Raw genomic sequence first — 20,058 nt, forward strand, 5'->3', positions numbered from 1 at the left:
TGCATGTCATCGTATCCCAATTGCGTAAATCGATACTCATGATGTCAATCAATGGATTGTCTGGCCCAGACTCCTGTCAAAACTGCCATGGAATAAAAATCTACTACTACTACTACTACTACTACTACTACTACTACTACTACTACTACTACTACTACTGCTACTACTGACCGCCTCCGTGGTCTAGTGGTAAAGCGTCCGCCCGGAGAGCGGAAGGTCCGGGGTTCGATCCCCGGCCGCGTCTTACCAAAAAACGTTAAAAGATGCAACTTGTTGTTACCCTGTCTGGCGCTCGGCATTAAGGGGCTGTAACAAGGAATGGTCGCATACTGTGTCTAAGTGGGGTATTCATGTTAAACTGCGTCATGGTATATCAGTGGGCTAGCACTATAAATCGGCATCAGTCCGGACTAGTACAAGCAGCCGCACACACGCACGTGCATGCACGTGGCTATATAAGTGCAATAATCTTGGACGCGACGTCAAACCTCATTTCACCTCACCTCACTACTACTACTACTACTACTACTACTACTTCTACTACTACTACTACTACTTCTACTAATAATGTGTTTACTAATAATCAAGCATAATGTTATAAATGCTATACCGTTTGCTATAGTTCAGAATAATACAAGTAGCTTGTCAGGAGTAACTCAGCACAGATCGGTCTTTGATCTGTGCGATCGGATGACACTGAAGACGTCGATCGGCTTCAGCTGAACGTGGCATGTGCGCTCACCTGAGGGTCACGTGATCGTCGTCAACCAGACCACAAAGATGGCGGCTGGTAAAGTTGCTCTAGTTACCGGGGCCAATGCGTAAGTAATTTCCCTGCTAAGAAAACTCTTGTCGGTATATCAGCTAACCCATGTAGTTACATTAATGAGATATGTTTGTTTCGAAAGGATATTTCGATAGTTGAAGCTGTTGAGAGTCGCGAAGAGAATGGGAAAGTTGTTCGAACTGGCATTCGCAGCGCCAGTATAATCAGACGATCACGGACGTAAAAATTGTTGAGAGTAACCAATACTAACCATCTCATAACAAAGGCATGGCAAAGTAGTGCTGAATCTTTCTTGAAAGATGAAGTGAAATAACAATATTTGTACGTGAATGGTCAGCTATGTTTGACGTGAAATTCCCTGTAGCCTGTTCCTGTTTTGGCTTGGTTGTAATCAGCCGGAAATGTTTACAGCTGTTCTACATAAGTCGTCAACTGTGAAGACCAAATAGATCTATCTACCGGGCAGTGTGCTCACCGTCAATGCCTTGATGTGCAAGTCCCCCGCTAGCAAAGATATGGTACGATAGCGACATTTGACGACGAGAAAGTAAATTTGTACGTGTTCAAATTATCTTTACACCACAGGAACTCGTTATTGGTCAGTAAATAAAAATATGTACCGCCTATATGTAAGTAGAGAACTTACATATATAGGGGGTATATATTTTTATTTACTGATCAATAACGAGTTCCTGTGCTTCACACGTATGCCGGGAAAACATGCAGATTACTTTTCAGGTTATTTCAGTGTTGCATGATTAATGTTCGCATCTCCTGTCTATGTTTGTCTGCAACATAAGGTTTATATCTTCTAAATGTGTTGGATTTTTATTGTAGTTATGTTGGAGTATTTTTAACATGTTTGAAATAGCAGTAATTTAATATTTTGTAGTACTACGTGCTTGTGTCAAAGAGTATCTGTTCCTGTAGTGAAACTGTTCCTATGTTACTTGCCTCTGGGGAATTACTCCCATGGAACACTTTTTACTTGGAAACCTTTTCCACGATACATTTTCATTGGCAATGTTTGTTCCGGGTGGAGTTAATTCCTAAGTTATCTAAAGTTACACATTTTGCTGTGCAGAGTTGCATCCTTTAGTTGCTCCAGGATCCTAAATATTGTGGATCGCTACTATAGTCTGGAAGGTGCACAGGAATCACGCACGTTGAGACGCCCAACGCTAACACCGTATTCGTGCGTGCATGATTCCCGTGCACCCTTTCGAGTTGAGTTGATTGGTTCAACTGTGTCATATGGCCCTGCGACGCAGGGGTAGCATTATGCAGATGGCTGTTTCAATGAATGCTCGTTCCAACCGTGACGAACAGGTCTGGTTGTTGATAAAATATAGTGATAGCTAAATAGACAGATTTTTTATTCATGCACCGATTGTCTTTAAATGTAATATCCAGTTATGTATGACTGTTTAATAATCTCATACCAACTTTGACTGGAGTAGGTCCGATAGTTTTTCAGATATTGTAGTAAACGTCGGTACCTTAAATTACCTTCCAGACTATAAATGAAGCTGATTTTGATAATAAGCCTTAGAGTTTTAAACTTTTGTCTTGTGTGGTGCACGTTTTGATGTGCTGTATGTTAAATGAATATTGTGTGTCCTTTGGGACGCAGTATATTCTTTTGTGCGTCCATTCTTAATATTTGTGAGTACTGGACGCAGATTTGTGTGTCACGTAAAACCTTGCACGAGGGTCAGATTCTGTATGTCCCTAAGAAATCACTTTGTTCACTTCATGTTCACTTCAAATCACATCTATCAAAATTAATGTACACAAATGCATTTAAGACGTTACAACAAAATATAAATAAAAAAAATGTCGCCCCTCTCACATTTTGTTTTGAAATTTGGTGGAAAATCTAATAATATTGTGGCCTAATAATCCCAACTGGAATGCCCATATATCCATTCCATGTTCCTAACAGTGGTCTTGGCCTAACTCTGTGTGAACGTCTACTCTCGGAACACAAAGATCTGAAGCTATGCCTTGCATGTCGGAACAAGCTCCGAGCTGAAGTGGCCCAAGAAGCTCTGAAACTTTCCCATCCTGATGCCGACATCTCCATCATAATCGTGGACACCTCCAGCCTACAGTCAGTGTACAGGGCAGCCCGGGAGATCAAACACAGGTAGGTGACATCTGTACCTGAACTGTCAGGTGTTCTTATGTAGCAGTTCAATGTGCATCACCAGATCTCCTGAACTGTAAAGTGTACTTATTTAAGAATTGACTTTCACTTTGTGCGAGTTCATTGGAGTATGAACCTTCATAGGGTGAGGGCCAAACTGTACGATACAATGTTTGGCCCTCACTCTATGAAGGTTCATACTCCAATGAACTTACACAAAGTGAAAGTCAATTCTTATAATTTTTTTATCATAATTTCTTACCTCAAAGGATGTAGGCCAAGATCTAAACACAATTTTATTTAGTACGTGTGACTTCATGTTTACACTGACAGCCATACAACAACCAGCTATATCGCGGAGTAATATAGTTCCTCAAAAAGAGAGGTGACATAGGCGTATGGAGGCACAACTTGCTCTTCAGAAACATCTTACCCAGCACATGTGTTCAAATCATATCCTTATTAGATGAGAAAGGTCTGTGAAGAACTACCTCAGTAAGGCAGTCACAATGACAGCGCGTCGTAATACATTTACATCAAGAACAAGACGTCAAAATGGCCGACACGATAAACGTGACGGGAGAGATTTCCGAAGTTGTTAATGAACCTGTGGCGGTTACATGTGTTAGGCATCATTGATCAACTGGCCGATCATTGAAAGGTGAATAAAGATGCGTCAAACAGGCACAAAGATAAATTCATAGATTGCTGGAGACGGTCAATGTCAGCCTAGGCACGGATTGAGTCGATGCTACGATAGTTTAGATGTGCATTTCTTCGTTTGTTCATTAGGATAGGCCACAGCGAGGATATTCGTAAACAATCATGCAGTCACGCTCTCTGACATTTATCAATGTATACTGAAACGCTGAGACCAAGAATAAAGGTTCTATAAGATCAGAAAGAACGATTATGTATGTTTTCATGCCAGGGAATTCCCAGGGGTTTCCCCAGGAATGTGGAAGTAGCCTGTCAGTGTTTACGTCATTTCAAGAACACGATCTCGTGAAAAATGTATGAACGTCAAATTGTGTTGTTCATACACTTATGAACGTCAATTTCGCGGACATGTGATCGAACTCTCGTCCAATTGAAAAGCGGTTTATCGTGTAAACTTCAAATTAAAAAATTATATGGTGGTGTATTGCAGGTACAGCCGCCTGGACCTCCTGTACCTCAACGCGGGCATCATGCCAGTCACCGGCTTTAACTGGTCCCACTTTGTCAAGGGCCTCTTCTCCAGGTGAGACAGTCTGTCTGATAGATGCATGATGCATGATACATGATCAAACTAATGTGATACTCACTCAGGCTATCATTCTGTCAGTGTCACAGCAATGAGGGGACTGATGTTTGTTTGTTTGTTGTTTAACGCCGCATTCAGCAATATGCCAGCTGTATGACGTCGGTCTGTAAATAATCAAGTCTGGACATCACAAGCATCGATCCACACAATTTGGGACATGATGACATGCAAGCAAGCCTGACCACCCGATCCCGTTAGTCGCCTCTTACGACAAGCCTGGGACTGATGAGTTATACTGTCTGGTGTAAATTGAATCAAAAACACTCGAGCATTTTACTTGTACATTTTAGCATAAAAGTTGGATGGAAAACCCCATTGTCTTGTATCTTCCCACCAGACAGGGATTGTGTGATCATTGTGTGGCATTATTTCCCCATTTCCCACCATGTAACTGTGCACATTTTGTGACATTGCTTCCCCACGTCTCCCTGACAGTGACTGTGTGCACATGCTGACTACCGCCCAGGGACTGCTGAAGCAGGCTGACTTCACCACGGAGGAGGGATTCCGCAACATCTTCGCAACCAACCTGTTCGGACATTTTGTTCTGGTAGGCAACTGATGATGTTTAACATAAAAATATGTCAAGGGATATCGCATTACAGATTTACAACGCAGTGACAATAGGTTACAATCAATGAGTGACTATATTTAATTTAGTCTGTACAGCCTGCCTCTGTGGATAGACTGTCTGCTCAGAGACCACCTACATGGTCTAGTCATCTTCCTGAGGCAAGGGAGTTAATTGACTTTAAAAGTCCAGTTTCCACCCTTGCCAAACTAGGCTGGAATTCCTGGGCTCGATCGTAGCGCCACAAGTGGCTGTTACAAATTTAGTCCTTTCTATGTCTCTCCTATGGACCAATCAGATTCCACCTCTCGTATCACTTGCATTTGCTTCAAACAAAATGGCGGCGCCCAGTCAAGACGATCTGATCGATAATCAAGATCAAATCACGTGAGCACCTTGATTAAAAACTTGAAAAGATTTTGAAAATATCTGTTGACAATGAGTTGGCAGTGCACATGCTTTGCAAATCCTGCAATCGACCGAAATCTGCACGACAGTTTACGAACCGGATTTCAATTTCGGCACGCGATTTTGATTGGACTATGCATAGACTCGTTAGTCCAGCCAAAATCTTAACTCCATAATACCAGCCTAGTTCAGCAAGGAGGGAAACTGGACTTTTATAGTCAGTTAACTCTCTTGCCTCGTGAAGATGGGTCTAGTGGACGGAGTGCCTGCCCAGGGAGAGGGAAGTCGGTGGTTCGATCCACTGGCTGCATCATACCAAAAGACATTGAAAGATGGTTGTTACCCTGTCTGTCACTGGGCATAAAGAGTATAACACAATGACTGGTCGACTTGGAGTCAGGGTACTATGTCTGAGTGAGGCGTACTATGTATCTCAGTGTGCTAGCACTAGTAAACTGGTATTAGTCTGATCATCCAGCCACACACACCGGCATGGATGTCATTATATAAATGCAATAAAGTGACGTTAAACCCCATTCCACCTCCCCTGTGTGCTAGTGGTTGCTTCCATATTTCCAGATTCGCCAGCTCGAAGACATCATAGGGTCTACCAACAAGCCAGGCCACGTAACACAAGTTGTCTGGACATCGTCCAGTGCTGCCCTCAAGGACAATTTTGACATAAAAGACATACAGCATAAGAACGGGTAAAGATGGGTGCTCCTTGTTGGTGTTGCCAAAAAGAGAGTCTATTTTTTTTAATTTGGTTTTACAGATTCGTCAGCCCCTAAAATATTGAAAAGTAGAAAAAACTAACATCTTTTTCATATTCTGCCAACCAACTGCAACATTGTGATGTAGCTGTCACCTTTCATGTTCATCATGTTTGCCACACAATCATTAAATAGTATTATCATACCTCCCTGTCAGAATGATGAGATCTGATTGGTTCACATGATCTTGATAAGACACTGTGTATCCCGCCTGGGAGGGAAATATATTTCTGAGTGGGAGAATAAATCACTTATACCAAGCCAAGCAAATAGACACACGTTTCTTCAAAGTCAGTGAATGTCATGACACAAGTAAACCACAGCTCAATCGAAGAGCTGTTTTCTATCAATTTTGAATTTGTTACAATTCTTTTACAATGGCAGATTAAAACATTGGTAAGATAAATTTGTTGTAGCAGTATACTCGGGGTACATGTATTAATGTGCGTCTATAGGGATACTGCTACATATTAGAGCATGTTTAACTGCAAGACCACGGACTTGACCAGTACTGCGTGCTGGGCAACATATTCAAATAACTTCATAAAGGACCGCAGAAATCTAATTGGTTTTATCCCCTTCTACTGAACAATGAGTGAGTGCGTGAGTTGGGTTTAACATCAATTTGAACAGTATTGCAGTCATGTCACAGTCGGCAGCTTAATGTGGGAGGAAAGCCTGAAGTGATGCAGGTCTCCGACATTTACCACTTTGGTGAAGCCAATGAGCACGGGTATGGTGCTGAGAAACTTAGAAACATTATCAGGGTGAACCGGGATTCGAACCCATGATCATAGCTTTCTGGTGTGCCCAAGGGACGAAACTCTGCACAGCGAATTGTGGCGCCTTAGATGACAGGGTCACCCATCCCCACCGGCTGAATGGTGCCCCTTTCCACAAAGTGATGTTAGAGCTATTACTGTCCTCAGTCTATGCTAAAGACCAAAGATCACTTTGCGAATTGGACCCTGAATGTTTTCATTGATTGTTTTAGAAAATGCTGAACATAACTGAATTTTGCTGATCAATTTCACCTTGATCTTTCACATACTTCAATAGAGTAGTGGACCGATGAAGATCCGGGGTAGAATATAGGTCTTCAGCAACCCATGCTTGTTGTAAAAGGCAACTATGCTTGTCGTGAAAGGCGACTAACGGGATCAGGTGGTAAGGCTCGCTGACTTGGTTGATGCATATCATCAGTCCCAATTGCGTGGATCGATGCTCATGATGTCAATCACTCAATTATTTACAGACCGCCATCATATTGCTGGAATATTGCTGAGTGCAGCGTTAAACAACAAACAAAAAATAGAGTAGTGTTGTGGTCAGTGTTGTCTGCAGTGTGTCTGAATAGTGCCACGCATGGATGATAATGTCAGTATTTTATACCGTATTCACTGTATAAATGACCCTGACCAACTTCTTGACCAATCTGTAAGTAATATCCATAATCGTCCCCTACTAAGACCTACAGCAAACAGCAGCACAGTAGAGGCATGTCTTGATTACTGAGTAACTGTTTACATATTTTAGTTTCAAGCTAAGTTTGTTCACTACTACACAATCTCTGAAAATTAGGCGCCTATTATGGCAAATACGGTAATCATTTTGTGGTGGGTCTGTGTTGATGATGTGACGTGACGAGGTAACAGTGATCAGTAAACATTACCTCACTGAAAGTACAGCGACAAGTGACTGATGTGTATGTTTAAAATCCCTGTGTGTAATTTTACTTTCATTTTGCATTAAGGCGACCTGAAGCTATGGTTTGAGTGTCTGCCTGGAGAACGGAAGGTCGGTGGTTCGATCCCCGGCTGTGTCATAACAAAGTCGGCGAGCCTTACCACCCGATCACGTTAGTCGTCTCTTTGAACAAGCATAGTCGCCTTTTACGACAAGCATGGGATGCTGAAGGCCTATTCTACCCTGGATCTGCACGGGTAGAAGATAGAACTTGTTGTTAACCTCCAGGGCATTTAAGAGACACAACACTGACTGGTTGGCTCAGAGTCAGTATACTGTGTCTGAGTGGGGAATCCATGTTAAACTGCAGCATGGTATCTCAGTGGGCTAGCTCTAAAAAACCACAGCCATGGAAGCATGCACGTGGCTATATAAGTGCAATAATCTTGAACTCATGTTAAACTGCAGCATGGTATCTCAGTGGGCTTTCACTATAAAACCACAGCCACGGAAGTACGCACGTGGCAATATAAGTGCAATAATCTTGAACTCATGTAAAACCCTATTCACCTCACAAATTGTCCGGGAAACATGATGATGTACATGGCGAGGTTGTAAATGATGCTGATTCTGTGTGATACATGTTCCAGATGTGACCCCTACAGTTCATCTAAATATGCAACAGACATGCTCAGTGTGGTTCTCAATGACAAGCTCAACCACAAGGTGAGTTATCTCCCTTCATTGATTCTGTTATTCAAATCTCTGGCTAACTTGGAATTTTTTTATAATCATTCAAAGATTCGTTTGTACATTGCAAGTACAGACAACATGGCCACCATGACTAAGTATGACACGGAGTGTCTGTCTGTCTGAGTGGTACAGTACACCACAGTAAAGCGAGAATTAAAGAATATGTATAGGATAAAACACGTCCGAGGGTTGTTATGATATTTAAAACCCGCATCCCGAGGGATTTTCCGAGGGAAAGGGTTTTAAATATCATAACAACCCAAGGGGAAGTGTTTTATTTTACTTATAAACCGATTTTGAACCATAAAATTATCCCCAAACTAAATTTCAACCCATTATAAGTGTGCAACAAAGCACGTCCAAGGGTTCATCACATTTAAAACACGCATCCCAAGGATAACGGTTTTAGATATCATAAAAAAAACCTGGGGAAGTGTTTTATCTAACTTACGAACCGAAAAAAGAAACTTAAAACAACATTTATCAACATTTTTATGTTTCAACATACTTTCCATGAACCTTAGGAAACGCGCGTAAAATATCTGTTGCTGGCTTACGGATCTTGAAAAGGACATTCTAAAAAGCAGTGCGGCTTATCAACACCTCTGTAGCCTTGTGGTACACTCACTGGGCTACAGATATGAAGGTTGCGAGTTCGATCCTCAGCAATATAAAGAAAACATTTGTCATTTGATTTTACATTTCATTACATGTTACAATCTGAACTAATAAATACCCAGGACATTATATAAAATCCCTGGGATATTATAACACAATATATAGCAAATATGACTTGAATATCCTATAAAATCCCAGGGACATGCCTAGGGACATGGCCAAGCCTAGGTTCAGATGTTGCAGTTAGTGAACTATGTCAAACTGGGGCATTACTTGTGTATGTAGGGCTTTAAAAAATAAAAGAATAGGTTCTCAGGCAATGTTTTTTGTGAAAATATAGTGTGGGCGGTGTCCGTTTTTTGTTTTTTTTCTTTTTAGTTGTTGTTGGTCTGTAACCAAATAAACAGTTGTGTAACCAAATAAACAGTTGTGTAAACAGATAAACAATTGTGTACTATCAACCTTGGAAAGGGCCTCCCTACATAAATGTATTCCTTGATGAGTAAGAAACTGGATCAGGTATCTCTGTTATAGTAGGGGTGTCGCGATACAGGTGTCAGATGATGCAATACATATCTCAATACAGAAGCCACGATACGATACGTAGCACATTACTCATCAGTGTTTGTGTAACTAGACGAAAACTCAAGGGTCCACGCTTCTGATTGGCTAATGCCACTAGTGCTGACTGCCGTTTATCCAATTATTGTTAACTACTGTATTATGATATTCAGCAAGGAAAAGCTAGTCAGTCTAGTTATTGGCCAATTTTCGTATCTGAAAGATAAAGCTACGAGGGAAAACCTATTTTGTACTTGATATCGATGTGAGATCCACATGGATAATCGATATGGGGTTAAATGTAAATTTATCCTAAATTAAGTGTATCGGGTATTGTATCGTGCAAAGTTTGTTGACGATGCTCCAGTGTACCGGTGAATCGTGACATCACTAAGTCATACCTCCATGTTTTGTTTTCTGTTGGTGTTTCTGAGCAGGTGGTTTGTATGTGTTCACTGTTGTTGCAGGGTATCTACTCCCACAGCGTGTGCCCCGGGCTGGTCATGACGAACCTCACCAATGGCATCATGCCGCCATGGTTCTGGACAATAATGTGGCCAATCATAATGCTGGTAGGTAGGAAGTTTAACACCACTTGGTGTAGACCTCTAACACTTTTTGAAACACAAGAACATGTATGTATAGAGTGCTACACCTGTTCCCCTGTAGTTGCTGTGTCTTAGACATCTGGGCCACAAATTGGCATTTGTTTGTTTGTTGTCTAACACCACACTCAGCAATATTCCAGCTTTAGGGCAGCTGTCTGTAAATAATCAAGTCTGGACCTGACAGTGATTGACATCATGAGCATCGGTCTACGTAACTGGGATATCCGATGACATGCATCAACCAAGTCAGCGAGTCTGACTTCCCGATACCGTTAGTCACCTCTTATGACAAGCAAGGGTTGGTGAGGACCAGTTCTAGCCCAAATTAGACATGTTAGAAGGTCCTTAGCTAAAGTCACTTGCTGCAGTTCATCAGAATGATGATTTGGGGCTGCTGATGGCGGGGCTCTCCTCCAGAGAAACAAGCTTTGTTCCACAAAGTGCAACTATACAACTATAACTCGAAGATCACATTGTGGTAGGGCTGGGACGGGTAACTCGGGTACCCGGGTTGGGTGGGTACTGAGTAGGACCCGGGTACCCACAGGACTACCCGGACCCTTGGTTAGTCACGTGGTTCTGATTTTTCATATGGTTGAATAAAGATATAACTTAAATCAACTTCAGTGTATGAATGACCAGATTGTTTAATACATGTATCTAGATACATTTTGCCAGGGCTATTCTAAAAATGTTCCCAATCGGACATTTTGAGACATCTCCTGAGACCTACAGTGGGTACCCAGGTAGGGTCGGGTAATAGGGGGGTGGGTACCCGGGTAGTAAATTTGGACTTGTCCCAGTCCTACTTTGTGGAACATGCCCCCAAGAAGTCAAATTCTTTATTTGTCCATCATGTTCCTGTAATCTTGCACATTATTGACATAGTACCCCTTGATTCAGTTACATTTTGACGAGAAAAGGTAAACTATTGGAAACACTCTTAGAACCTTATCATGTTTGTAACCACAAAAATATATCATTGTCAACTGTTGGCTGACTTTTCAAAGGAGTTTATTAAACAGTATACTGCAAGGTATAAGACCAATGATATTTCATTTGCTCTGTGTCATACATGGATGCCGTATGTTTGATGTTTTATTTGCACTGTATACTTGGATGCCGTATGTTTGATGTTTTATTTGCACTGTATACTTGGATGCCGTATGTTTGATGTTTTATTTGCACTGTATACATGGATGCCGTATGTTTGATGTTTTATTTGCACAGTTTACTTGGATGCCGTATGTTTGATGTTTTATTTGCACAGTTAACTTGGATGCCGTGTGTTTGATGTTTTATTTGCACTGTATACGTGGATGCCGTGTGTTTGATGTTTTATTTGCACAGTTTACTTGGATGCCGTATGATTGATGTTTTGTTTGCACGGTTTACTTGGATGCCGTATGTTTGATGTTTTATTTGCACTGTTTACTTGGATGCCGTATGTTTGATGTTTTATTTGCACAGTTAACTTGGATGCCATATGTTTGATGTTTTGTTTGCACTGTTTACTTGGATGCCATATGTTTGATGTTTTATTTGCACTGTTTACTTGGATGCCATTGTTTGATGTTTTATTTCCACTGTATACTTGGATACCGTACATGTTTGATTTGCACTGTATACGTGGATGCCGAGTGTTTGATTTGCCCTGTATACTTGGATGCCGAGTGTTTGATTTGCCCTGTATACTTGGATGCCGAGTGTTTGATTTGCACTGTACACTTGGATGCCGAGTGTTTGATTTGCCCTGTATACTTGGATGCCGAGTGTTTGATTTGCCCTGTATACTTGGATGCCGAGTGTTTGATTTGCCCTGTATACTTGGATGCCGAGTGTTTGATTTGCACTGTATACGTGGATGCCAAGTGTTTGATTTGCCCTGTATACTTGGATGCCGAGTGTTTGATTTGCACTGTATACTTGGATGCCGAGTGTTTGATTTGCCCTGTATACGTGGATGCCGAGTGTTTGATTTGCCCTGTATACTTGGATGCCGAGTGTTTGATTTGCCCTGTATACTTGGATGCCGAGTGTTTGATTTGCACTGTATACTTGGATGCCGAGTGTTTGATTTGCACTGTATACGTGGATGCCGAGTGTTTGATTTGCACTGTATACGTGGATGCCGAGTGTTTGATTTGCCCTGTATACATGGATGACGTGTGTTTGATTTGCACTGTTTACTTGGATGACGTGATGTGTTTGATGTTTGATTTGCGCTGTATACTTGGACGCTGTGTGTTTGATTTGCACTGTATACATGGATGATGTGCGTTTGATTTGCACTGTTTACTTGGATGACGTTTGTTTTATTTGCACTGTTTACTTGGATGACGTGTGTTTTATTTGCACTGTTTACTTGGATGACGTTTGTTTTATTTGCACTGTTTACTTGGATGATGTGCATTTTATTTGCACTGTTTACTTGGATGATGTGCGTTTTATTTGCACTGTTTACTTGGATGACGTGTGTTTTATTTGCACTGTTTACTTGGATGATGTGCATTTTATTTGCACTGTTTACTTGGATAACGTTTGTTTATTTGCACTGTTTACTTGGATGATGTGCGTTTTATTTGCACTGTTTACTTGGATGATGTGTGTTTTATTTGCACTGTTTACTTGGATGACGTGTGTTTTATTTGCACTGTTTACTTGGATGATATGCGTTTTATTTGCACTGTTTACTTGGATGACGTGTGTTTTATTTGCACTGTTTACTTGGATGATCTGCATTTTATTTGCACTGTTTACTTGGATGATGTGCGTTTTATTTGCACGGTTTACTTGGATGACGTGTGTTTTATTTGCACTGTTTACTTGGATGATGTGCGTTTTATTTGCACTGTTTACTTGGATGATGTGTGTTTTATTTGCACTGTTTACTTGGATGACGTGTGTTTTATTTGCACTGTTTACTTGGATGATGTGTGTTTGATGTTTTATTTGCTCTGTATACAAAGATTCACTATGTTATATCACAGGTCCGGTTCTTCGTACCCAGCACAAACTATGAGACGTACAATGGCTGTGAGGCGCAGGTAATGCTCAGGACACCATCCTCCTTTCTTTAGGGAATTATATTGCCTATCATACTGTTATTAATACCCTGCCACCATAGCTCATGTTTTTCACAAACCTATCACAGAATTTTGCTCACTCTTGAGTTTGAAATCAACAACCAATCAAATGCCTCTCCTAAATGGGAGTGTGGCATAGATCTATGTTTAAAAATCACAGCATCTTACGAGCAAGCCATCGAAATATTTAATCAAATCAGAAGACTGTTATTAATATATAGCTTGAAAAGATGTTTTCCTGAATATGTTAAGATGGGGGAGAGGGAGGTTCTTATGTCTCCAAGTGTATTTTGTATTTGTGACTGTTGGCAACAAGGCAAGTCATTCAAAGCAAATTAAAAAAAAAGTCATGGTAGTGGAATGGTCCAGGGCTATTATCACAATAGCCGGGGCAGTCGGGTAGCCAAGTGGTTAAAGCGTTTGCTTGTCTTGCTGAAGACCCAGGTTCGATTCCCGACATTGGTACATTGTGTGAAGCCCATTTCTAGTGCCGTGATATTGATAGAATATTGCTAAAAGCAGCGTAAAACTATACTCACTCACTCACTTTAATCAGATATCAGGGTTTTACGAGACACACAAGTTTGTGTCCAGTACGCACTAATGTAGAGAATGGACGCGGGAAAGGAATATACTGAATCCTGAGGGATGCACAAACCATACTCACTCACTCACCCACTACAGCTGGCGGTGATATTGGTTACAGAATTACATGAACATTGTTCAAAATAAACTATGAAAGTTAAAGACTTGGGCGGTCTCTTGTTTCAACTACCATAAGAGAAGACGTCAAGGACTCGCAAGACTCCCATTAATTTTGAATGTAGATAAATAATTACGATATAAATCTCATAAATAGATACTTATGGCTGTCTCTGTGCCACTAAATGATAGTCACCTAGTTGATTGTGGGTCAGTGTTAGGCATGGGTTGTTGCTTGTTCTACAAGGCGGCCCGGAAATGGCTGGACTGTCTCTGTGGTCTAGTGGATAGAGCGTCTGCCCAGAGACCAAAAGGTCAGTGGGTTGATCCCGGCCGTGTCGTACCAAAAGACATTAAAATATGGTACTTATTTTTTCCCAGACTGGTGCTCGGCATTAATGGGATAAATCACGTTCTGGTCAGCTCGGAGTCAGTACACTGTGTCCGAGTCGAGTATCCTTGTTAAACTGCGGCATGGTATCTCAGTAGGCTAGCACTATAAAACCAGCATAAGTCTGGACTAGTACAAGCAGACACATGCACATTGCCATATAAGTGCAATAATCTTGAACGCGACATGTACTGTGACCAGTTGTTCTATAAGCAACAAAGCACCGACATCACTTTATATTTCTGTTGGTGGCGATTTAGTGGTGATGGTAGAATGGTAAAAAGGCTGAAAAATACAAATAAAGCCTAATTAAGTCTATTGTTATAACTTGAAAGTTACATCTCTTTATAATTATTTTGGAACAAAACCATCTTGAGCAAGTGTTCTTTGATACTTTACTATCTAGTGTTAACAATGACGAGGTAGGTACACAGATATTTTACGACACTTCACTCACTTCAACTTCGATAGAGCAACAACAAAACTTTGAGAAAACTAAACACATTTGGCGTTAAGAGCATTTTCCATGCTTACAAATATTATCAGGGAACACAAATGATTGTACTTACACTGGGGACTGTATAAAAGGAGTTGAATTCTGTAGTCATAGCTTAAGAAATAGCAGTCAAACACAACATGCTTTAAGCGTGAAAACGCAAATCTTATCTCTTTCGACGGGAGAGCTTACAAAGGGAAGTAAATTGTGACTGCCCAAATTTGAAGCATGAGTGACAGAACACGACATTAAACCCCATTAAATCTCACCTCAAATGGCCGTGATATTGCTTACTGATGCTTCAAACAAAAGACTTGATACATGATATTATTATGAATCTTTGTTATAGATGTGGCTGTCCCATCAACAACCTACAACCCTGGATAGTCATGTCAAGTTCTGTAGCGAGAGCTCAGTGTTTGGTCATAGATCTGTCAAACAGAAGAAGGTATGTACAATATGTGAAAATTGTAACTCTCCATTGTGGCTTCAAGGCCCTGATACTGATCCTTGTTGTGTGAACTCTGTGCCATGCATGTGGGTTTTGCCATGGGACCATCTTCCCGAGGCAAGGGCATTAACTATAAAAGTCCAGTTTCCACCCTTGCCGAACTAGGCTGGAATTTCCAGGCTCGATCATAGCAGTATCAGTGGCTATTATGAGTTATGTCCCTTCTATGTTCCTCCAATCAGATTCCTTCTCTCATATCACTTACATTTGCTTCAAACATAATGGCGGCACCCAGTCAAGAAGATCTGCTCAATAATCAAGATCTATATTGTAATAAAACAGGTCTTACCCCGTGAAGTGCATCAAATCACGTGAGCACCTTGATTAAAAGCATGAAACAATTTGCAAAATATCTGTCAAGGCTCAGTTGCCAGAACACATGCTTTACAAATCCTGCAGTTGACCAAAATCTGCATTGAAAATCCATTTTGCTTCATCTTCCCGAGGCAAGAGAGTTAACTGACTTTAAAAGTCCAGTTTCCACCCTTGCCGAACTAGGCTGGAATTCCTGGGCTTGATCTTAGTGCCACCTGTGGCTGTGACGATTTATGTTCCTTCTATGCCTCTCCTATGGACCAATCAGATTCCATCTCTCGTATCACTTGCATTTGCTTCAAACAAAATGGCGGCTCCCAGTCAAGACGATCTGATCGACAATCAAGATCTATGTTGATATAAAACAGCTCTTACATCGCAAAGTGCATCAAATCATGTGAGCACCTTGATTAAAAACTTGAAAAGATAGGGAAAATATCTGTTCACAACAACTTGGCGGTGCACATGCTGTGCAAATCCTGCAATTGACCGAACTCTGCATGACAGTTTACGAACCGGATTTCGATTTCGGTGCGCAATTTTGATTGGACTATGCATATACTCGTTAGTCCAGCCAAAATGTAACTCCATAATACCAGCATAGTTCGGCAAGGGTGGAAACTGGACTTTCATAGTCAGTTAACTCTCTTGCCTCGGGAAGATGATTTTGCTTAGGAACCGGATGTCTTGTTCGTTATGCGATTTTGATTGGACTATGTATCGACTCGTTAGTCCAAGTAAAATGTAACCTCATGATTGCAGCCTAGGTGGCAATGTGGACAGTGGACTTTTATAGTCAGTTATCTCCCTTGCCCAGGGAAGAAGCCAAGGGGGTAGATCTGAGACACTCTGGCTGGACTGCAAAGTGGCATCTGACCTAATCACTCCATCATCTCTCTTGTTCATAAACACTCAGACCTTTTACTAAGACGCGATACCTCTCTAGGTGAAGATAAGACAACCCTATATTGGGTGATTCATTTGCTTTTGTTCTTACAATGTTGGTGGTCCAAAAAACATTTAAATCTCGACTGTACTCATGAGTCAAATGAATGCGCCATTTTCCCACCTATTGACTGCACAACCGGATATGTCATATCTAAGGTTTGTAATTCATATCGGTCTACATCATTTCAAACTTTGTGATGAACACTTTGCAATGAAACCTCTTTTCAGAACAAACTGATTGGTGTGATTTTTATGGTGTGATGTAGCATGAGAGTCAGCTGAATTAAAAACAAATCAGAAAAGTCATTTTAATTATATTTTCATTTTGCAATTTTTCATCTCCATGAATCCATTAACCTACACACAAAAATTAATTGCCTAGGAGGTCATGTCTAAGGGAACTGTGACTACCGAATCAAAATGAAGGTTGCATTGGTTCTTGAGCCAATCAGAGGTCAGCTTTCTAAAACAATTCAGAGTCATTTCCTTATCCCCTCAATTCGGACATTTTGATGTTCACAAAAGAAAACTCACACATTACACCAAAATTCCTCTGATGGTACTCCCTTTTGGGTGTAGATGTCCTGGCATTCGGAAAAAACAGGATGTATAAAATATCCACAATATTATGCTGCAGCCATTATTATCTACATTTGGAACAGGCCATTTAACTTCATTTTCAAGATATGGAAATCAGATATGCTGGTCTGAATGCTTGCTCACTTGTACTGAGAATTTAGAAGCATTGACACTGATTGGCTGATGAGAAAGTTCACCTGACACGACATCCTATGTCGTCAGATCTACACGCGGAGAATGTAATAGATCTAATATCTCGAGATAGATTGAGAGATAGATAGTGATCAAGAGTGCTACTAACAAATTGTATACTGATGTAACAGACAAAATGACCCCATTCACTCTGTCATTTTCTTTTCTTGAAGTACTTACAACCAAGACCAAATATTTCTGTCCTGATGTTTGGAAAACCGATAATTTGTTATAATAATAACCATTTTGTTTTCTGTGTTGTCAGCTGAACATCAACATGGAGCAGGCGGAGTCTCTGTACACGCAGCTGGAGTCTCTGGAGGGGGAGTTCCGACAACAACACCACAAATCTGGACAATAGCACAACACATCTTCACAACACCACAAATCTGGACAATAGCACAACACATCTTCACAATACCACAAATTATGTGGACGAAACCATGACATCTAGACAATAGATGGAGCTACCTCATATTCATACCTAAGGGTTTGATGACATCTTATTACGTCATCGTCTCCTTGTCCGAGGCACCCAATCTACCATCATAGTGAACACTTAAGTATAATTATTTTACAAAATGTTATTGTTAATTATTCTTGAAAGTAATTACCTGCCCTAATGTCAAGGTTGTAAACAACATTGTGTGCTATCCCCTGGCTGTCCCCCTTCAACCAGTCACTGACAACTCCCCAATAAATTGTTTGTCTAAACTTTGATGACAGCCAACCGTAACAAGTGTCATGTATTAGTATGAATTGTGTACCGCTAACTTGTAACTATTTTTCATGTATTAATTCTTTAACCAATGACAATTAAGAAGGAGATTTAGTAAGTCGCAATTTATGTATTGACACTGACTTACTGGGTGTAAGAGACAGGGAGGTGAACGGCCTGATGAAGGGGCAAGAAGAGCCTGTTAGCATCACCTACATCGCCCACTACCCTCCTCCAAGTGATGACAGTGACTTACTGGGTGTACGAGGACGAGGATGACCACAGCTTTGTGGAGGACAGGGAGGTGAACGGCCTGATGAAGGGGCAAGAAGTAGCCTGTTAGCATCACCTACATCGCCCACTACCCTCCTCCAAGTGATGACAGTGACTTACTGGGTGTACGAGGACGAGGATGACCACAGTTTTGTGGAGGACAGGGAGGTGAATGGCCTGATGAAGGGGCAAGAAGCAGCCTGTTAGCATCACCTACATCGACCACTATCCTCCTCCAAGTGATGACAGTGACTTACTGGGTGTAAGAGACAGGGAGGTGAACGGCCTGATGAAGGGGCAAGAAGCAGTCTGTTAGCATCACCTACATCGACCACTACCCTCCTCCAAGTGATGACAGTGACTTACTGGGTGTACGAGGACGAGGATGACCACAGTTTTGTGGAGGACAGGGAGGTGAATGGCCTGATGAAGGGGCAAGAAGTAGCCTGTTAGCATCACCTACATCGCCCACTACCCTCCTCCAAGTGATGACACTGACAGTGACTTACTGGTGTACGAGGACGAGGATGACCACAGCTTTGTGGAGGACAGGGAGGTGAACATCCTGATGAAGGGGCAAGAAGCAGCCTGTTAGCATCACCTGCATCGCCCACTATCCTCCTCCAAGTGATGACACTGACTTACTGGGTGTACGAGGACGAGGATGACCACAGTTTTGTGGAGGACAGGGAGGTGAATGGCCTGATGAAGGGGCAAGAAGTAGCCTGTTAGCATCACCTACATCGCCCACTACCCTCCTCCAAGTGATGACACTGACAGTGACTTACTGGTGTACGAGGACGAGGATGACCACAGCTTTGTGGAGGACAGGGAGGTGAACATCCTGATGAAGGGGCAAGAAGCAGCCTGTTAGCATCACCTACATCGCCCACTACCCTCCTCCAAGTGATGACACTGACAGTGACTTACTGGTGTACGAGGACGAGGATGACCACAGCTTTGTGGAGGACAGAGAGGTGAACATCCTGATGAAGGGGCAAGAAGCAGCCTGTTAGCATCACCTACATCGCCCACTACCCTCCTCCAAGTGATGACAATGACAGTGACTTACTGGGTGTACGAGGACGAGGATGACCACAGTTTTGTGGAGGACAGAGAGGTGAACATCCTGATGAAGGGGCAAGAAGCAGCCTGTTAGCATCACCTGCATCGCCCACTACCCTCCTCCAAGTGATGACAATGACACTGACTTACTGGGTGTACGAGGATGAGGATGACCACAGCTTTGTGGAGGACAGATGAAGGGGGAAGTAGCCCTGAAATGTCGTTACAAAGAGTGAAGCAGTTGTTATCCATAAAAATGTCATGCCTATATGTTCTTCCTTCGTTTAAATTCCTCTCAAAGACCACACACGGGTTAGACATTTCCTCATAAGATGTGTTTACACTCAATGAAGAAACATATTTTTAGTGTTTGAAAGCAATATCCTGAATGAAGCACCTCATCTCAGTTGTCAGGATTCACTTCAAGCATTTTAATAAAAGAATAATGTTATTTTTGTGTTTTGATTTGACAAGATGTTATGGGCGTTCAGGTAGCCTAGTGGTTACCGGGTTCGATTCCCGACTTGGGTACAATGTGTGAAGCCCATTACTGGGGTTCCCC

The 20,058-nt window shown here is 41.6% G+C and overlaps 1 protein-coding gene across 2 annotated transcripts; it reads left to right on the forward strand.

The window, feature by feature from the left end:
* Positions 1-764: 764 nt before the first annotated feature.
* LOC124146756 (3-keto-steroid reductase/17-beta-hydroxysteroid dehydrogenase 7-like) lies at positions 765-19,054 on the forward strand. 2 transcript variants are annotated; one of them, XR_007219627.1, is made up of 11 exons: positions 765-821; positions 2,733-2,936; positions 4,087-4,179; positions 4,678-4,792; positions 5,801-5,928; positions 8,331-8,406; positions 10,080-10,184; positions 13,211-13,267; positions 15,245-15,343; positions 17,706-18,599; positions 18,709-19,054. XR_007219627.1 is itself a non-coding variant. In XM_046517207.2 (10 exons), exons 1-10 carry the CDS (start codon positions 781-783, stop codon positions 17,799-17,801), a joined length of 1,014 nt encoding a protein of 337 aa, XP_046373163.2. In that variant the 5' UTR covers positions 765-780; the 3' UTR covers positions 17,802-18,691. The 2 variants fall into 2 exon arrangements, 1 of the variants encoding a protein (XP_046373163.2); XM_046517207.2 differs by lacking the exon at positions 18,709-19,054 and having other exon boundaries at positions 17,706-18,691.
* The last annotated feature ends 1,004 nt before the right edge of the window (positions 19,055-20,058 follow it).

The sequence above is a fragment of the Haliotis rufescens genome, unplaced genomic scaffold (genome assembly GCF_023055435.1).
Source record: "Haliotis rufescens isolate VD_foot unplaced genomic scaffold, xgHalRufe1.0.p SCAF_10, whole genome shotgun sequence".
NCBI classification, from domain to species: domain Eukaryota; kingdom Metazoa; phylum Mollusca; class Gastropoda; order Lepetellida; family Haliotidae; genus Haliotis; species Haliotis rufescens.

What these genes read in the sequence shown, in the direction of transcription:
- LOC124146756 (XM_046517207.2), top strand. Translation starts at nt 781, where the DNA reads ATGGCGGCTGGTAAAGTTGCTCTAGTTACCGGGGCCAATGC. An exon ending in GCCCGGGAGATCAAACACAG is followed by an intron (nt 2,937 to 4,086) that starts GTAGGTGACATC and finishes GGTGTATTGCAG; the next exon opens with GTACAGCCGCCTGGACCTCC. An exon ending in ATGACAAGCTCAACCACAAG is followed by an intron (nt 8,407 to 10,079) that starts GTGAGTTATCTC and finishes CTGTTGTTGCAG; the next exon opens with GGTATCTACTCCCACAGCGT.